At 35.9% G+C, this 21,151-nt stretch overlaps 3 protein-coding genes and 1 non-coding gene across 4 annotated transcripts; 1 reads left to right on the forward strand and 3 right to left on the reverse strand.

Moving 5' to 3' along the window:
• Window positions 1–10,584: 10,584 nt before the first annotated feature.
• Window positions 10,585–11,267, reverse strand: LOC120000172 (uncharacterized protein At4g14450, chloroplastic-like). The gene has a single exon (XM_038848104.1). It carries the CDS (start codon window positions 11,152–11,154, stop codon window positions 10,858–10,860), a length of 297 nt encoding a protein of 98 aa, XP_038704032.1. The 5' UTR covers window positions 11,155–11,267; the 3' UTR covers window positions 10,585–10,857.
• Window positions 11,268–15,548: 4,281 nt separating this feature from the next.
• Window positions 15,549–16,594, forward strand: LOC120000477 (enoyl-CoA delta isomerase 2, peroxisomal-like). The gene has a single exon (XM_038848570.1). It carries the CDS (start codon window positions 15,575–15,577, stop codon window positions 16,355–16,357), a length of 783 nt encoding a protein of 260 aa, XP_038704498.1. The 5' UTR covers window positions 15,549–15,574; the 3' UTR covers window positions 16,358–16,594.
• Window positions 16,595–16,723: 129 nt separating this feature from the next.
• On the reverse strand, window positions 16,724–16,848 carry LOC120004405. Its single transcript, XR_005469527.1, has one exon. It is a non-coding gene; the product is annotated as a U11 spliceosomal RNA (small nuclear RNA).
• An 899-nt stretch (window positions 16,849–17,747) lies between these two features.
• LOC119982611 lies at window positions 17,748–21,151 on the reverse strand. Its single transcript, XM_038826450.1, has 5 exons — window positions 20,973–21,151; window positions 18,730–18,844; window positions 18,526–18,615; window positions 18,281–18,379; window positions 17,748–18,186 (listed from the first exon to the last, which is right to left on the reverse strand). The coding sequence occupies exons 1-5, from the start codon at window positions 21,038–21,040 to the stop codon at window positions 18,085–18,087; spliced, it is 474 nt and encodes a 157-aa protein (XP_038682378.1). The 5' UTR covers window positions 21,041–21,151; the 3' UTR covers window positions 17,748–18,084.

Consider the following 21,151-nt stretch of genomic DNA (forward strand, 5'->3'; position numbering starts at 1 on the left):
TATGGAAGATTAACATTTTCCTGACACTATTGAATTGTAACATATGGTTGATCACATGATGTGAAAAAGGTGTGATGATTGAAAGTGTTTCTTAACACAACTTCAATTTTATTTTATTATATGTGGCAAGAATTTGGGCCAAACAGAAACAGATGTGGCAGCTTCTAAACGACTTCAGTATTTTGTAATACATTTATCTTAATTATATTATTATGATTATGATGGTTCAACTGTTTAGCCATTACTTTTATTATTTTACCTTTTTTATCACTTTTTGTTATTCTTAATAATATTTATGCACATTTAATTGGTGTTTAGCAATTACTTTTCATTATTTTATCTCTTTTATCACTTTTTATTGTTCCAAATAGTATTTATGCACATTTAATTGGTTATCATTGAAATAACATTGATTTTCCCGTAATTAAAGGAAAATTTTTTACCTCTCTCTTTACTTTTCTTCGCAATTCATGGGGAAGCATCTTTGTGCCTCCATTTTATATATAGAAATTGATTAAGATTTGTTGTTATAGCGGCCGTGACACGTGAATTCATGTGAAGAGGGTCCTACTCTTGTTAATACTTCTTTTGAAAGCCTCCAAGTGTTTAGTAGAATAATGACTAGGGCTACCAATTCGATTAATTAGTGCAAATTTATCACGATTATATATAGTGACAGGGAACTATATAGTAATATGACGTCTGAATTAACTTTATTAGGTGGTACCAATCTTTTTGACAATTTTAGGGTGACAAGATTTAGCTCAATCACATTGTGTTCCACGAGAGAAACTAAAGCCTCTATGGTAGCTATGGACACCAAATGTATACAAATGTAGTACTCTTATTCCAACTTGGGATAAGTTCTAAAACGCTCATGTACTTTCACAAAAAGTTCAAACACGCTCATGTACAAAATTTCGAGCTAAACGAGCTGTTCTACTTTACATATCGATCTTAGTTAGCCCTTATACTAGATTTTCGTTAAATCGACACTGATCTTGTAAAGAAATGCCGTTAAGTAATCTGACATGGATTTTTTTTAATTGTTTTAATTTGCAATTATAAGATAAAAAAGGACATTGTATTTCGTACAAAAGATCCATTTTAAATCCCTATACTTAAAAAAGAAAAAAAGAGTCAAACGAGCCCTCAAAGAGTGGTGTGCGAAGTGAAAAGAAAAACTAGGGCGGCAAATTACCTGAATGGAAGATGATATGGACAACATGTCTAGTCGTGCACACGATATGAATAGTAAAAGTATAACGTATAGCTGTTATACCTGCGATTGGTCATGAGCCTATTTGTAGATAATCCATGGTGGATCTGCGTATGAAGTATGGGTTTTGAGCCTGGTTAGTCAAAATATTCATTGATCTTCAAAGACAATATATCTACAAAACAAAAATGACCGAGCACAAGCCTCTCATTGGTCGTGACTTGTCTCTTCTAAGATTCTCTCTCTCTCTTTTAATAGGTGAGATTGTGATAAGCCATTAGTGGTATCTGCCAATACTTCAAGTAGCATAACACTATAAGCACTAGCTGTTGTAAATCCACATCAACAATATCGGATCCGCACGACTTTATTTCTCCTTAACCCAGCTACTAAAGGCCGAAGCACATGGGTCAAAACCCAACTCACTTGAGCTAAGAAAAAGCCTTGTTGGTAGTTAAGGGATGAACTTGAGTTTATAAACCACACATGGTTGGGATTATCAACCGATGTGGGACTCTTTTAACACTAGCCGGAAAGGACGAAAAAAATATGTAATCCAATGTATATTATGTAATATGTTTGACATACTGCTGTGTAAAAATTAAATAGTTACTCTAAGGAAAAAAAGGCAATCTAAGGATATATCTATACAATTTAGACTAAATCTTGAGCAATTTTTTGTGTGAATTATTTTAATTCTGGAAAATAATACCATGCGAGTGCTCCCAAAATTTTGGAAGTCTTAGAAACTCGAAGTTTTGTGATGATAAAGTATTAATTTAATTTGTGGATTTCCCATTTTGTAGTTTAAGATATTTTTGCTTCGGGAAAGTTAGATGTGCACTTTTGATTAATAAGGTTTGTTTAATGTAATAGTATAAATATATATATATATATATATATATCACCATTATCCGTATCATATATATATTTTTTTATACAAACACATCATATAATAGAATGGAATTCTTTTTGAGCTTAAACTATTTGAATTTTAGAAAACAATCAACAAAGACAAAGATCCATTGTGGGATCTGACTGCTTGTAGCTTCCTGTCCACAATGTCTCGAACTGTAAAATTCAAAAGATTCCCTCACATTGGCCACTAAAATTCAAAGATACACAATTTTAGGTTTTTCAAAGATACTACAATTGTCCTTTTTATCACGGACAGTCAATAAAGACCACATTGGGCACTTTTAGGGACAGACTCTTCCAATGCTTTCAACTTTTCAAGTGGTCCTCGAAGTCTGGAGAATCGCCATGGAAGCTTACTCGTATCCTTAATGCAATCAGCCTGGCAAAACTCCAAATTCCAACACTTGGAAGTACAACACATAAGGAGGGAAAACAATGACTTGGCAGATCTACTTGCGAAGGAGGGCGTCCGAAGGTCTTCTGATATTGTTGTCTGGTTTTAGCTACTAACTGAGTCTACAAAGACGTTTCTTTCCCTCTATTTCTTTGCTATTTAGCTACTGTCTCTACCTTCTCTTTGTACCTCTCTTTCCTTCTGCTTTTGTTGGTATATATGCTTCCCTTTGTAAAAAAAAGAACAAAAAAGAAAAAAAAAGAGAGCTAAAGGTTAATGGGTTTCGGAGAAATGAATTAATGGAGAATTGGGCTGAAATGAATTTGGGCTTAAATGAATTATTAAATTCTAATTTTTTATTAAATGAATTGGGCTCATGCTCTTGTCTTTGGGCTCATACATTATTGGACTGGACGCAAGGCATATTCCAATAGCTGCACTATCACAGATATATATTGGGTGAGTTTTATTTACACCCCAATTTTATCAATTCCACCCCAACTTTGATCAATCTATCTTTGACCATATGTTTTTCTAGATATAGGATTAACACAACCCACTTCGAAACTTGACTTGCAACCTATCTCTGGTATCCAATATTTGATATCCAGAATCCTCCCGGCATCCTCTATCTATTCTCATCATTCTCAAGAAGCTCGTGTGGATTCTCTCGAAAATAACAAATCGATGATTTCAACTTGTCTATCAGGGATGACGGTGAGTGTGTACCTAGGGTTTTTGATAATAATCATAATCACTTGTGTTTCTTACGGTCAATTGTGGATTTGTTGGTTTTGCTCCCTTCTGCCTGACTGGTGTTGATCTTTGCATTGGATTTGTGGGCTTTTATTAGGTACTAGTGTGGTTTGTTTTTAATCTTCTTTTTCCATACGAGCATTGTGAGCCGACTTGTTTATGTGAGATTTTATTCGTGAATCTGGAGCAATTGTTTGAATTTAAATGCGAAGATGTCTATTAATCAAAAATTTCTTCTAGCAATCTTACTTACATACTTTACCAAAAAAAAAAAAAGAGATCATTATTTGCTATGTTTTTTGTCATTGGGATGTATTTAATAAATGTATCAGTTTTTTGATTATTTGGGGTGTGGTTAGTTATTTTTCAATTTTCTATTAGGTGTAGATATATTGGGGTGTAATTGATAAAAATTGGGGTGTAAATAAACTTCACATATATATTGTACTAAAAATTTTCAAAATTTTTGGGGGCAATGAATAGCTCTGCTAATGAATGAAAAATAGTTGTAAATAGATTGGGCCGAGGAAGATAGGCCCATACCTGATTCTCGACTGAATGCCTGCGGCCTAACTGCTGAATGGGATCAAAGTACCTCAACTTTGTAGAACTCTATCCTTACACTAACTTAGTCCCACGTGACACCTTCCAGCTTGTCGGATGGGGGGTTATATCCCTAGATGTTATACAAGGCTAATAAGATCCTCCTTTCCCTCTCTGTTATTCTGTAATGGTACAAGGTTACTAATACCAAGATTTTTTTTAATTTTGAGACAGGGGAAGGGGAAGGGGATGGGGAGGCTTAAACTCGAGATCTCTATAAGATATCATACACATGAATGACATCTGAGCTACTCGTGGTTCTCTACCAAGATTAATATTAGTAACCAATAAATCACACCAAAAAATAATACCCCAAACTGCTGAATGGGATCAAAGGGATGGCACAGAATCAACCAGCTTTAAGCTTTTGCATTATATTGTTCAAGATATACGATGGCTCCGTTTGGCACAGCGGAAAAATTGATTTTCAATGCTAGCGGAAATGCTGTGAAAAATATGCTGAGCTTAAAGCTGTGAAATATGCTGTGAGATGTTTGGTGAATTAAAAACTGACGCTATCGGAAAAACTGTTGACTAAAAGTATTATTTTGAATTTAATAATCATTTGTTAATCATTTTGTTATTAAAGTTAATTTAATAAATATAATTTATTATTGAAATTAATTTAACTATATTAGAATTTTTTTTATCAAAATTGAAAATTTTAATTAGTCAAATAAATAAAATAATAAGTTTTTATATGAAGATCATTAATGTGTATTTTATTTATTTTATAAATATTAAATTAATTTTTATAATATTAATTATAAATATTAAATTTATTGGCAAAAATATTTATAAAACTAAATAATATATTAAATATATATGATTAAGTTGTGGGACCCACATTAAATTATGTAAAAAGTCAAAAAATAATGATGAGGTGGCTCCCACAACAGAAAAATGAAAAAAAAAATAAAGGAGGCAGCGGATCCGCTGGCCGTTTGTGGCCTGTTTGGCACCGCGGAGCCGCCCTGCCAAACAGGCACGATGTTCAAGAGAATATGTGATTTGAGTGTGGGGGGATATGCAGTTGTGACTTGTGAGAGTATTTGGGCCTTGTGGGCTCACATGAATTTAAACATGGGCCTTCTTTGATAGAAAATCTCATGATATTTTAATATGGCTAAATTGTCAAATCTTGTGGTCTTGTTATTCATATGATAATAATGTTATTTATTTATTACATTCTTCTGAGGAGAATAATAAATTCAAGCTTCAATTCGTCTTTTTGTTAAGAAATTTTGTAGCCAAATAATGGAGCCTATCTGGGTCCAAGATTTGGCCGAGATAAGTGCGCTTGGACTTTGGAGGTAAATGGTTTAAACTTTTTATGAGTTGCAAGTTGTTCAAAAAACCATCTCTAAAATGGTTTTAAAACTCTCAGTGAGAGCTTTCTCCCCCCTTGATGGTTGTGGTCGTGGGTTTTATTTCTATATAGCATATATATGAAAGTGCATGTGTAATTTGTGTTTGAAAATCTCAACTCTACTCACATCAACAATATATTGTCCGTTTTGAGTTTATCGATTTCCGTGAATTCATTGTCCCCATATAGTTTTATCTTTTTTGGGTTGTCTCACTTAATGATACTTATTACTTAATCACAAAGAAAGGCCCTCAACGTAAACAACAAATAAAAACATTAAAAGGAGATATAAAATAGTTTATAGTGGTTTAGTCTATGAAGACCCCCTACATCTACTATGCAATTGCAATTGCAAAGCCCTAAAGTTAGATTTTCATTATAAGTGCTTAGTTTACAATTTAGAATAGATTCTCTATTTATAAAGAAATTCAAAACAAACTTAGACTTATCTCACATAACCAACTGATAAGATAATAATTCAAACAAAATCTATATCCACTATGAAAATCTCTACGCTAAATTTTTTTTATTATACTTGCTTAACTTTCCATTTACAATAGGTTCTCTTATAGAGAAAAGAAAATGTTTTCCAATGCTCTTAGGCATTGGATAAATGATATAAACTTGTTTTGGAGTCTGAAAAAACTCTATTAGAATTTGCATTTTAAGTTTAAATTTTTTAATAAGAGAGTGTTCAAAACATATGACATGCTGTGTTGAATCCAGAATCATTGCCCTTGGGGCACTAGTTAACAAAACTTATAGAGAAATATAAAACAAACTCGATGTTATTTCACATAACCAACTCATAAGATAACAATCAAACTTAATTTAAGTTTGATTGTTATCTTATTTTTAATAATGTAAAAGTTATCGTGGATTCTCGTATAATAAAGTAATATTAAAAAAAGACCCTCAAAGATTCTTGTAAAAAACAAAAAAAAAAAGACCGAATTACGTTTTGATGGGATTGAAGAAGTGGACCAACTTCATTGGATGGTTAGATCTTTTTTTAGGAAAATTACAGATACAATATACGACACACCACCAGATCAAGCCTACGTTTTGATGGGATTGAAGAAGTGGACCAACTTCATTGGATGGTTAGATCTTTTCTTGAGGACAAGTACAGATACAATATACGATACACCACCAGATCAAGCCTAGGAAAATACAGGTGTCAATAGACCCCACATAGGAGGCACAAACCAAGCCCAAACAGGAACAGACTAAGCCCACACACCTCCTTATAAATATTCAGGAGGAGGTGAAACTAGAACTCATGACCTGAAGTGAAGGACATGCAAAGTCATTACCACTCAACCAATGACTCGTTTGCCATTGGATGGTTAGATCAATAATTAGTTTAGTTAGGTGAAAAGGAATATATGAGGATTTGGTCGAACTTATCCGTCAGTTGAATAATTGACTAAAGCTTAATTTGCGTTGGCTATGTGGTCCTCAATAATTCCTTGAAATATTGGTTTACAACTCACTTTCACAAATATGCTCTGATTTTCAAAGTGAAACTCACAAATATTTTCTTTGAAATCCGCTCTGATGTGATCCCAATAAAAATTATTATTAGTGTTTTTTATTATTTTACTCTATTTATATATTTTCATAATTTTTTTTATAACCAATAGCGATATCACACAAATTTGTTCTTTAAACATCCGATATACGCCTAAACTTGAATCGTTAGGCCCTCGCGAACATATGTTTTCACCTAACGACAGGGTAAGTTGGGTCAAAATCTAGCGAATGATCATAAGGATATTGCTATCAGTGAGAATCGAATTCAGGATCTTTTGAGTCCATACTGTTTGACCGCATAGGAATTCACCACTAGATTATCACCCAAGTGGTTATATATTTTCATAAATTGAATTTTAGTATCTCAGTAACGATGATTTGTCTAATTAATTTGACACCCCTAATGATAAGTTTTAAGTTTTTCTTAGATTGAGAAATGAATAGTATAGTACAATTATTGGAGGAAGAGTTAAGTGAGGGGAAGTTATGAGAGGAGGACTAGCTTGACTCACCCTCATTGGAATAGAAGATAGAGTTCATGAGAGTTAACGAGTTTGAGTTATTAAAATACCTGTATTAAAATTAGAATGTGTAAAAAGAATTATGGACGATTTAGGAAATAAGAAACAAATTTTTCTCTCATCTCACGAACCCCTCAAATTGAGGGGTTACAAAATGTAGAGTTAAAGAGTTAAAATGAGGGGAACTTTTGAGTTAATAGAACTTTTGGCCATTGAAAGATAGTACATGCTCCAACTCACTCCTCCAATTTCTGATTGTTTCAACTCAGTCATTGTTGTAATCTGCCCGGGGCAATGAAGTTGAAACAAATTGAAACTTCCAACGACTAAGTTGAAACAATCTGAAATTGAGGGACTGAGTTGGAACATGGGTCATCCTTCAGTGGCCAAAAGTTCTACTAACTCGGAAACTTCTCACATTCTTCACCCCACTTAACTCTCTCTCTCCTACAATCCAAGCAAGTTGAAATTACCCATCCCTTCTTAACTCTCTAAAATATCAATCCAAACAAGTCTTTAAAGTTATCAGGTAATTTCTACACTTTCTCGGAAAAAACTATTTCATCTGGCACTAAAAGTTTTCCGTCTGTTTTTTACTAGTTGGACAAACTATATAATACTTGTTTAGTTGTTTTGCTTTCAAGACTTAAACTGATCACGACATGATATTGATCAATACTAAGGTGATTTTATTTTTTAAAACTTTTTGACATTGTGTACCACTTTCGACGATGCCGATTATTGAATTCTTTGCCGTAACACAAAGTGTCTGACTTTTCTTTTAGTTGATGTATTGTACATCCATATTATGGACACTAAAAATTTCACATTGGTTAGTATAACCCGACCGAGTGGTTTATAAGCAAAATTCAACTCTTCTTGCATTAAAGAGACGTTTTTTTAAGTCTAAAAATCAATGGCGAAGAATAAACATTAACTTTTTTTTTTCATTTCAAAAGAATAAGTAGTGAAGATTGAAGATGCACCTATGACCACTGCTTTTGCAAAACCAAGGAAAAGGAGAGCCATTGAAATGCAAGTAGAAGAAAATCTAGTTGGTTTGGTTATACCAGATTCTCAACACACTTTTGTACAAATTTCTCAAATTAGTATATACTTTTTTATTATCTTTGATGACTTTAGGCCTTACGTTTTTTATCTATTTTGATTTCTTTGAACAAGAGTATGACCATTCAACTAGGATCGGATCAACTTGTCGATAGATATTGTCGGTGTGATGGTGCTTCTTCTTCTTCTTCATGAGTTTATGAGAGAGACACTACTAAGGAAGATCCCTTTTCTAAACTCTAACCAAATTCCTCCAATTGAAATGAAATCTGACAAATAAATCAATGCAATTTAGGAGGAATCAATGAAAGGACGTCAATTCCAATCCTGGATTTTGGAGTTGGATTGACAGGACGAGCTGTGAATTTTCGGATAGGAGATATCCATCCTAGTCACGATGGACGCTTTCTTCACAAAGAGACTAAAATCACAAAATATTTTATTCCACTGAAGTGAGAAAATCTTAGTACCAAGAGAAGTTTGAATAGAAATGTTGTTTGGTCGCAAAACGGTAGTACTTATTGTACATAATCAAATATCCCTAAGTATTCATATTTATTTTTTCTTTTTTTAATTGAAACTTGAAAACATTTTATCTTTCAAAATACATGTTAGATTTTGAAAAAAAAATTACATATTCGAAATTAGCATGTAAAACACTTTCCAACAAGACCCATTGTCGATATTTTTCTTCTGGTCGTACTTGATAACACTCTCTGGATTAATAAAAACACGAACATTTATTACATTATTCGACTACTTATTACATTTGTTTCACACTCTTATTACATTATCTCGGGTATTATTACATTATTTTCTCAATGAACCAAACTTCTTTCACATTGTTTTTATAGGAGCATCCAAATGATCTGTGGCAAGATAAACTTGTCAAAATCGAGCTCACGTAGCGAGACAAGTCGGATTCTGCTCTCATTGTCGTCGGAAAACAAAAATTCAGCAAAATCCAAGTCGGAGATTTTCTAACGATTTCGACAACTGTGCGTAGACCTTTATTACATTATTTCAACTTCTTATTACGTTGTTTTAGCCTTTATTACGTTGTTGCAAACTCTTATTAACTACTTATCAATGAATAGTTGTATGGAAGTTAAGCATTTTCGGTGACAAAAATAACCCCTCGAGCTATGATTTGCAATACGGTTATGGAAAGTTAGTTATTAGTAAATTTTATACCTAAAGCATGTTTTAGTCCAAAATATTTTCAACAGCTCAAGCTAACAAAAAGGGGTTTTTTTTTTATATTTATGGTTTCCAAATTTTAGGTGTACTAGCCACCAAACAATGATTCAGGGGTGCCCCTACTCTACTAGCCTCTGTTTTCCTAAGAGTGTGTTTGGATTGAGGGATTTGGGGGAAGGGAAGAGAAGTGAGGGGAGGGGGAGAGAAGGGAAGGGAGGGGAAAGGGGACTATTTTTCCCTCTCCCATGTTTGGATAGATAAAAAAAAGATGGAAAGAAAATTTGTTTAATTTACTAATTTGTCCTTATTTTTATATTAAAATATTATGTATAAGGGTAAAATAGATATTTAACTTACAAATAACTCAATTAGTAATTTCTTCCCTCCAAATGACTCCATTTTAGAGAGAAAGAATTTTAACACAAATTTAATGAAATCTTCCTCCCAAATCCCCTCAAATCCCTCCCCTTAATTTCTTCTTAATTTTTAATAAACTATCCAAACAAAGGAATTGGAAGGAAACTCTATTTCCCTTCCGTTCCCTTCCCTCCAAATCCCTCCATCCAAATACACTCTAAAATATTCTTAATTTTCAATGCAACCTTCGCACGCAACACCAGCACTAATTAATTAGGAAATCAAATAAATCTTTTTAATCCTCCCATTCAAGAAGTAATGGATACTTTTTGTCGTCCACAGATTGATACTATAGTTTAATTATCTTGCAATGCTAGAAAATCTTGAGTTCGATTCGATTTCCATAATCCTAATATCATTTATGACTTTCATTGCGAGCAATACCTACATGTGCAACTTGCTCTGTTTTCCCAACCTAGCGCGTTAAATTTTGAATAAACTTGCTCTATTTCAGGGGGTAAACAATTTCTGCTTCCGCGAGTTGACAGCCCAATTCTATGCATATATTTGATATCTAAAGGACAAACTTACTCGGTTAAAAAAAGTCTCGGAATGCTGGCAATAAAGATGGATAGTAGGATGAGAAAATCCAATCACAATTTGTTGAATAAAACTTCCACAATTGGGCAAATTTACAGGCTGAGTTGCAACAGATATTAACATGAAAAAAAAGGAGAAGAAAAGCTGTGTACAAGTTATCAGAAATCAAAGAGTATATGTTGATTACAAAATCATATCTCCATCAACATACACTACCAGATCTTGTTCTGCTTTATGGTTCTTTTTTCTTTTTTTTTTTGACTAAATTGTTAGATCTAATCACTACATAAGCCTCTACAAATTCATCTCTAAACATCTATACAGGCACAAAGGCCTGTCTTAACTGAGCCGGCTCGTAGAAGAACGGTGCCGCCGGGTGCTGCCACTTCTTGATCACCACCGGTTTCTCCGGCTCCGTGCGCGGCTTCTGCTGCTCCTTCTGCCGCGTTAGATCTGCCATCAGGTCCACCGCTGTTGGTGAAGTAGCAAGCGGCGAGAGAAGCGGAATCGCCACGTTCCACTCTGGCGTCCGGTTTACCTGCAGCGACGCCGGCCTCCGCCGCTGTAACCGGCTCGTCTGAGTCCTGGAGATGTTTCTCTGTGAATCTGCCATCGTAGAAGACTGACTAGAAAATCTGATGCTTCGTCAACAGAAGAATTTACGTTGATTTTTGAGAGAGAGAGAGAGAGAGAGAGAGAGAGAGAGATTGAGATTGGGTATAGCTGTTTGAGTGAACAGAAGTGAGGCGTTTGTTATTTAGGGTTGAATGCGGGGAGAGGGTGTGTGTGTGTGTGTGTAGATATAGGTGGCTAGGTGGGCATGTGGCGTACACGTTCGGGGAGCGTTAGGGTCCAGAAAAAGTCTAAAGTAAATGAGTTGTCACACACGGCTTGGCTTTATAAGGCCTTTTTGTTCTTTATGTTGTTGTTTTTGACCGAGCGAGTCGGTTTTGGGATTACTTGGAATTTCACTTTTTAGTTCTTAGTTTTGGACCAAATAATCTTTTTTAAATTTATATTAGATATGTTGTGTTGGTTTATCGATCACTATAACAAATATGAATGAACTTAGTGACGACCCATACTGTAAATCTATTGTGATGAAAAACTCATAAATAACTCTTTATTAGTTCGAATACTAGTTATGACTCCATATATATGCTATATTATGCTTGGACCTTGATCATAGTAATATGACTAATCGAGACTTCTCTAATTTCTAAAATCAATCGCATTACTTCCCTATGCATCTTATCATATGTCTTCTCCAAGTTTATAAATATTGAAATGAATCAATTTTTTTTCTTTTTCTTTTGTCTATATTTTTTTTACAAGGTCACTTGATAAAAATATCACATTCATTGTGGATCATTCCGACATAAAACTAAATTGGCTTTTGAATATCATACATACTGATCTTAATCTCCGTTCCATAACTTTTTTTAAAAATTTAAATATGCGGCTCATAAGTTTGATGCCCATGTAATTATCACAACTTTGGATATCACATCTATTTTATTGTATATACATATTATATTGTTTCTCTTTCATTCAGCAACCATCCTACCAATCTTAATAATTTGATTGAATAGTTTTAGTTGGTACTTTCCATTTAATTAGTTTGCAATTTGATGGCCTTCAAAAGTTTCAGCTGGCTTTCATTGAGTTGAAGCCAAGCCGAATGAATCAAATGAAGCCGATTTAATTAACCACTATTCTCTTCTCTATGTGGCTTTTTGATTGCTTGTGTTTTCGAAAAAAGTGGAGCGGAACAATCCAACAAACCTCAAAAGAGAAGTTATAAACCGTAAAGCAAGAAGAAAAAATAATGGTGGCCGGTCAAAGGCTGAGCTGGATTTCTATCTACATTATCATAAAAACCGACCAACACGACCACAACTTACAAAACCATGCAGATTTTTGCACCAATGGATTTTGACCCACAACATCCCCATGCAAGCTATGTGGCATGACAAATAGGACTTTGATTTTCATGGATCTTATCCTACGGTTAGGAATCAAGTTGCGTGGTCAATTTGAAACCTAGGATTTCATTGAAGTTTGGAGGATCACACTTGTCTTTTATCCTCATATATTGTCGTTTTTGTTGAATCTGATAAGATCCGCACCAGATAATAAAAGAAGATGTGTTCTGTCGTGGCCTCGTGGGCCATTTTTTGTCCAAACCAGGAATTATTATATGTCAAGGGTGGCACAGTCATTTCCAGAATGTTCCAGTTGGACATGGGCTGTTGACGGGTACAATTTGACAGTCAATTTGCGAATAATGTGAAGGTCCTGACACAATATAAAAATTGGGCCACCCTCTCACTAGACTAGGCTATACACAAAAAGGCCATTAAAGCTATGCAATGCAATGCATCGCTTCCAATTTGTAAACCAGGAAGTTGAAATGAAGACTAAATTCACTGTCCGGTAATAAAACAAACAACTTATCTGTCAAAACTTTCGAAAGATTCCAGTTTGGAGGTTTAGGTTTCAGCCCATGAATCTTACCTTGACAATGAATCTCCTAACATGTACCCTACGCTTTTGTCCAATGCGATGGATTCGCATGATCGCTTGCTCCTCCACAGCAGAATTCCAGCAGGGATGTTAAGGTATGAATGTAGGGGATTTAACATCAATACGAGAAACTTTTGTGAAGCTCATTTCATTTCAAATTCTCATGTGTCAGAGTGATTATGGTGCTATTGCAAACTCATCATCTTAATGAAGTAACACAATCTGAACCTGAACACTACCGGCAGTGTGAGGACAAGGTAAAGGCAGCCCGGGTAGTACCTTGAGTCTTCCTGTTAAGTACACATCGAAAGATGTGGCAGCCCAAGTCAATTGAGTTTTTGATCCATGAGTTTCGACACTTAGTAGCTGGGTTAAGGAGAAAACAAAGTCTTACGGCCCCGATATATTTACGGGAGTCGGGCATCTCAAGACGGACAATATTGTTTGTGTGTATAGGGGTGTGGATTTACAACATAATATCTAAACAATTCTGTCCAATTAGACATGACCTATGCTTCAATTATTGGGTTTTGACATAATCCAACCCACAAGTGCTGGTGAGTGTTAAGTACCATATCGAAAGACGTGGGAATTATAAAGACAAGTCTACTTCCTTACATACCAACAAGGCATTTTCTTAATTCAAGTGAGTTGAGCTTTGACCCATGAACTTCGACGACCACTAGTAGTTGAGCTAAGGAAGAACAAAACCGTGCGAACCCAATAAATCATAGGGAATCGGATAACCCAAAGTAGACTATTATTGATGTGTATGAGAGTGTTGATTTAGATTCAGAATTTTTAATTTATAGATTTCTTATATTTTTTGGGGATAAATTGGAATAAAAAGTATTATTGTTTAATATAATTTTTTTATTTTAACAGAACCATTAGCGATTGTCGCTCTTGTCTTGTTGTGTTGCATTGACTTATCTTCTCGAGTGATGGCGCATATACCAATGTCTTGCCTCACTAACCGCCAATCGGATTATCCGGGCACATAAAAGAAAAGGCCCAAACAAAATAAGAGGTGAAATTTAAATGGAAAATGACATAGTAATACCACTTTCAAAACTGTTGGACATCTAGGTCCACTCTAAAAAACTTTATCCATCATAAGTCCATTTTTATTTTTAATAATATTTAAATCATTTAAATTTTATATTATTCTTTTTTTACCCTTTTTCAAAGAGGATTAGATCTAATATGGTTTTCTCTCTTATTATATGTTACATCTCTCTTATCTCACTACATCTTCTCTCTCTACTGCATCTCTCTGTTATCACAATAACTTTCTCTCTCCTACTGCATCTCTCTCTCATCACAACAATGTTTTCTCTCTTGCTAAATCTCTCTCTCTACTACATCTCTCTTTACTACATCTTTCTCTCTCTCATCTCTTTTTATTACTGTCATTTTGGTCCAAATATGACTGCGCATTATGTGTCTCTATGAGGGGAGTCTAATGGTGATGGTGGTATTACAAATTGTCGTTGAAATCGACCGGATCTGAAGTTTTTTTTCCAAATTATAACACTGGCCGACTAATGTTACTGTTTTGAAATAGTAACATTAACCAATGTTACTATTTTAAAACGGCCATATCCGGTGGCCGTTTTGGGCCATACTTGACTGGGCATTGTGTGTCTCAGTGAGGGGATTCTAATGGTAGTGGTGGTATGGCGAATCGCCTCTAAAATCTATCAGATCTTAAGTTTTTTCAAATAGTAACACTGACCGACCAATGTTACTGTTTTTGAAATAGTAATATTGGTTAACACTGATCGACCAATGTTACTTTTTTGAAATAATAACATTGATCAATGTTATTGTTTTAAAACAATCATATCTGGTGAGAAGAAGCTTTATGAGATAATGTGGGGGTGAGTATTTGAGTATTGGATGGAGGTTTGGTTTTGGTTGAAAAGTATTATTCATTCTAATGTATTACCAAAATAAGCAAATATATATATATGGTATTGAGATTGAATGCAAGCAGATCAAAGGATTCAGACAGACATATCCAATTTCTTTCTTCGACGGAGAAGATACACATCACAATCACCATGAGAGACTAGGAGTTTTTGACTTGGCCAAACATGAAACCTAGAGAAAATCGTCCCTCAATACTGGGAGTTTTTGACTTGGCCAAACATAAAACCTAGAGAAAATCGTCCCTCAATAAAAGGAAGAAGAGAGTAGAATGAAAAATGGAATACGAGATGAGGGAAGAGGACAGCAAGATCTGTGGAAGGAGACGAGAGAAATCGTCTCTGCATCGTCAGCACTCACATTCGGGGAGAGAGAGAAAGGGCAATGGAGCTTATGCGAGGTGTAGGTTTTGTGGGAAAAAGAAGACAAGGGTAAAAAAGTAATTAATGATACCTTAAAAGGATAAAGTTTTTTGGACTGGACTAAGTATCCAAAAGTTTCACAAGTGATACAGGCCTGAAATTTTCCCATTTAAATGGCTTGGTCCAAGTGATACGGAAAGATACACACATCTCATGATCTTTCAAGGAGTCTCCTTCTGTTTTTCAACGCGTAACCGACACCCACCTAGCACCATGTGCACATTAGAGAAGCGTGGCAACCTCTTCGTCTTGACCTTAAACGGCTCCAACTACCAGCACCGATTCAACTCTACTCTCATCTCTTCGTTCCGGTCGGCTCTCTCACAAGTCAAATCACAAGCCACTCTCGGCTCGGCTCTCGTTACCATATCTGAAGGCAAGTTCTTCTCGAATGGATTGGACCTCAGCTGGGTTCAAGCAGCCGGATCCCCACAGGGAGCTGTACAACGCATCCGCCACTTGGTGGATTCCTTCAAGTCGCTTGTGGCTGATTTGATGTCGCTTCCCATGCCCACCGTTGCCGCCATCTCCGGCCACGCTGCCGCTGCTGGATTCCTTCTTGCTCTGAGCCACGATTATGTGGTCATGATACGAGATAAAGCGGTGATCTACATGTCTGAAATAGACATAGGAGCGACTATCCCCGATTACTTCGGGGCGATGATAAGGGGGAAGATCGGATCGGCGCCGGCTCAGCGCAACATTCTGCTGAGCGGGGCGAAAATCAAGGGAGAGGAGGCGGCGAGGCTGGGGATAGTGGATTCGGCCCACGATAGCGTGGAGAGCACAGTGGAGGCTGCGATGAGAATGGGGGAGAAGTTGGGATCGAGGAAGTGGGACGGTGTAGTGTATGCGGAGATAAGGAAGGGTTTGTACCCTGAATTGATCGTCGTCCTGGGGTTGGAGACCAAAGCTATCGCCACTCCTAAGCTTTAATAAGACTCTATTTGTAATTTGTAATCTTCAATAAGTATTCAGATTGAGAAAGTTGGAAGCTGTTTTCAGAAAATTTATCACAATTAAATGTTGATCGATTAATGTTGTAAGAAAGTATCCCGTCTCCCCTACTCGAGCCTTTTAGGTAAATGGACGGGTATTCCTATCCTCGTCTCCTCGAATTTTTTAAGGTAAATGTACGGATATTCCTATCCTCCTCTTACGGGTATTTCTATCCTTCTCACAGTGTGAGATTTTATTATAAGCAATTATCCTGTCACGTCCACTCGAACTTATGACTAGTTGGTCACTTGATTACTTGAGTTCATAGGCAAATACGAAGTAAAAAAAGGGTTTGGCTTTACATGAAGGGTCGGCCAAGCGAGCCAACCCTATTTAGGTTCCATGAATTATGCCGGCCATGTCTTGATAGCCACGCAGCACTTACCGACCAGGTTAAGCATGGCAAATTTAGCCAACCGGCCCTTTTAATCTTTTAACGTAGGTGTCACGCCGTTAATACATGAAACTCTTTCATTCTACTTCTTCAGACTTTCTTATGTGGGATCTTGTAAAACCTTTTGCTCATCCTTGAAGAAAACAAGAGTCCTTTGTATTTTCGACATGAATTCTTTTTTTTTTTTTAGAAGCCACAATATATTAACCCGACAGAAAGGAGAAACAAACAGACATCTCAGGAGATGACAAGGAAATGGGATATAACCCCAAACAATATCAAGAGTTCCAAGGATCTGTCATGAACAAGATACCCTTGAACCCATCATTTCTATCATTTAAGTAGAGTCCACACTTTCAGAGATTCACCCAACAAGCTTAAAATCTAACCAGACCTACAAGGGTACACAAATAACAACAATTAAAGACCCTTTTCCAATAAACATATATAGGAGATACTAGACGCCTGTGGGAAATTGTAGAGCGCATATTGAGTAAAAATGTATTGTTCACCAATCATGCTCACCTAAAGGTCATAAGACCATACCAATGTCGATTGGGCAAGTTCAGCTGATAGTGGGAGGTCTACCGCAGGATATTTCACCCTCGTAAGTAGGAACCTTGTGAGTTGGAGGAGTAAAACTGGTAGCAAGATCAAGTGCTGAAGCTGAGCATAGAGGTATGGCATTTAGGGTACGTGAGTTACTTTCTTTGAGAAATTTGTTGAATGACTTGAGTTTTAAACCAAAAGTGGCAATGGATTTATATTGTCATAGTACATCAGCTATAGAGCTTGCTCATAATCATGTTCAACATGATCGAACGAAACATTTGGATTATCAACTCTCTTTGTCAAGTTTCTTTTTGGGATCTCCTATAATCATCATAAATATTTCTTCTTGACAAAGATATCATCATAAAAAAGAAGATATCATCATACAAACTGAAATATAAATATAAGGATGTTCAACAAAAGATCCGCAAAATTATGAAATTGATCAGCATTGTCGCCCAGAGTGGCCCTAGTACAAGATTTATGTATTCAATCTATTCTTTAGTTTTTTCTAAAAAAATAACAATCCCACCGTGCAGCAACAAACTAGCAATGTAGCCATTCCTAAAACCAGAAAATTACAATCTAATTTTCTGATGGAAAGCTTGATACAATTTCCACATAATTCTGGGCAGTGGACACTTGACATCCTTAACCTTAAAATTTTTGGACACATGCAAGAAGAATCCGACATTCAATCGTTGCTTCTCAAGAACATCTAAGCTGCTTTTGCCTTGGGCGCCTTCTTCTTGAGTTGCCTCCTTGGAATCAGATTCTTCATGCCTAGGAAGTAGAGCAATGCACCAAAAAGGGCAAAGTTCTGGGAGAAGAAAGTTTACAAACCAATTAACTTGTTTCCACATGTAAAGGCCAAATACAATGCAAGACAAACCATTGTTTAGAAGAAAACGAACCAGCAAGAAGTCGTTTAAGAGTGCAAAGTATTCTGGCTGTTCTCTACTGTAGTTGTAGAAGTCGTAAAGAAGAGGGGTAAAAAGTGCCAGGTGAAGAAGCTGCCGCAAAACAAAAAGATAAAATCAATATGCATATTTGCATTCAGTAAAAATAAGTAACAACTGCTGAAGTTCATAGTAATTGGTTCACAAGTAAATGCAGCCATTCAAAGACCCAAAAAAGAAGACAGAAGGAATATACAGACCAGGAGATAAGCGCCCAGAGAGCTGCCAAACACAAATAAGATGCCTCCAATTCCTTTCTGAAAAACACTAGCTGCAGCCAAATGTCTAGCCTGTATAGAACACATTAAAGTCAGAAATAATATATATCCAAGAGGTGTAATGCAGCACATTTTCTAAGACGAAATAATACACCAGTAATTAATAGCTGAGGAAGAAAGCCTCACATCAATAGTTGGCAGCTTTATTCCCAAGGTAGAGGATAGATGTTTCTCAACAAGAGCGACTTTGGGAATCAACTCCTTTGCAGCAGGGCCACCATCATCGCCAAATTCATTGTACCTAGCATATGAATACATGTGATAAAGAAGAACATGGGACTCTACATCCCCATCCATAGCATCAAAAGAGTTTTGCAGCGGATGAAATTAACCAGATGCCAAAAGTGCATCAAGTTAGCACAAAGAAAACAATACTCCATAGTCCTTATCAAACAAAATATTGTGTGACAATTAAAAGCGGAAAGAACAATGAACCCCAACAACAAGTGACAATGACTTAACTTGTGACAGTTTAGGTTCTGCGGCCGACTATGGGCAACTAGACCCCAGTAGACTACAATGAAATAGATAGTGTCAAGCTATAATTATTCCCTAGTCACTTATGTTTCTGATTCGCATTTCGTCAACTTACATCCATAGATTTTCCTAGTCTGGTTAATTAACATTAGTAATTACGTTGAAAGCTTTTTTTTTTTTTTTTAAGTATATGATTTAGCAGTATTGTTAACTTTCTGATAATTTCTTAAACTTCGAATAAAATTTATTAAAGCCTAATTTAGAACTTTCTTCATATCAAGTTTCGGCACATTTAGCATTTATTTATAACAGTGAATATTAACTAGATTATTTAATATACATTGTGCAGCATTCCACTTGGGTGTTAAATCTACTACAAGACTCAGAATTCAGTTAAGAAGATTCATCAAACTAGAGTTTTGCTGTCTTTAAAAGACCTCCACTTGAATGATAAAGACAAGATAATTCGAGAAAAGATATCGCAACTGAGTTTTAGGGTACAAAGACTTCAATGGTTTATTACTTTCACCGCAAATAGAGTTTGGTTTGTAGAAGCAGCGACCTTACAAGTCAAACTAATTTAAAAACTAGAAGACAGCTTCCATCACTGTCATTTGACCCCCACTATTCCATTCCTCATCTAGCATCTACGCAACTAAACTTGAAATCTTCAGCAGACAAGTTAAATAATCGCTACAACACTATGTAATCTCAAAAATCAAAAGGCATATCCTATTCAAATCTTATCCTGAGAGCCACATATGTAATGTGCGGCCCAAACCCAGTGCTTGAGATATCTCATATCATGGTATAGAGTGTCATTAATGCTGGACAAACTTGAACCCAAGCAGCAATCGGCCTAAAGCAAATTAAGTAAATTGACTAGAACGATCACCTTTTGTACTTGCATGGGATTAGTCATAACATTACCCAAGCTAAGATATCTCATATTTGAAAATCCCATTCAACATTTTTTAAAGGCATTCGGAATTTTCTACAATAGCCAAATACGGCACCGGCGAAGTGAAACAACTTGATACATGCCAGCCAAACCTTGTACAGGAACAACAAAAACATCCCAGCTTCCAGTTGAGATTCACATTGCTACAAGAATTTGGTATCCTCGTGAACAACAACTCTTGTCTTTGAGAATAAAATCCACAATTAGCCACGATCAAGAAGACCCAAACCTAATTTCCTAAATTATTTATTTCTTGAACTCTCACAAGAAAACATAAACTCTGACTTCAGAAAGATAAAAATGATAATAAGATAGAATGCATCCTAACTTTATAACCTTCTATGTGGCCCCTGTGCCACCTTCTCCAAGCCTACAGTACTTAGGAGTCATCCCATTTTAAGTCACCCATTCTTATCAGAAATGTGCCTATGAAAGAACATTAAAATCCAATTCAAATTCAAATATTTACAAATCTTCCTTCTCTTTACTAAGATTTCATCTTGATAGGCTCGACCTGGTATCTGACTAAACTAGCGATCAAAAGATATGCTAAATACATGTTAACAGACACGGAGACAACTGGACCAGAGATTATATCATATGGCCCGGCTCAGTTGAGAACAAATTTCAAAGCAGATAATATTAGAATAGTTGATTTCTCAATCAAATATCGAATACTGCAAACCCATTAAGAGAAGCAACAAATCCAATTCAAAACAGAAACAGCTACAACATTATGGGAAACGGTCATTGGTAACACTCCATTAGGCTATTTAGTCATGACCACTGAACAAAAAACAATAATCGGAAATCAAAAGCAGATAAAACGAGATCCCAGAGCGGATTCAGCGCCAAAATCCACAATAAGCATTACTAACAAGCTTTAGCTCAGTCAAGCAATCAGATCTGAAACAGAAAAGTGAGAGCTTACATCTGCCAAGCAGAGAGGATAAATATGGAGGCGAAGAGGACTCTGCCGAGGAAGGAGAAGAAACCCATTTGCCTCTTCTTTTGCCTTGTGTCTCTGCCGACTCTTGGGGCGTCTCTAGCAGCTAATTAGAACAAGTCCCCCAACCAAGACGACCAGGACTCCGAGAGAGAGAGTTGGTT

This window comes from Tripterygium wilfordii, chromosome 1 (genome assembly GCF_013401445.1).
Source record: "Tripterygium wilfordii isolate XIE 37 chromosome 1, ASM1340144v1, whole genome shotgun sequence".
NCBI classification, from domain to species: Eukaryota; Viridiplantae; Streptophyta; class Magnoliopsida; order Celastrales; family Celastraceae; genus Tripterygium; species Tripterygium wilfordii.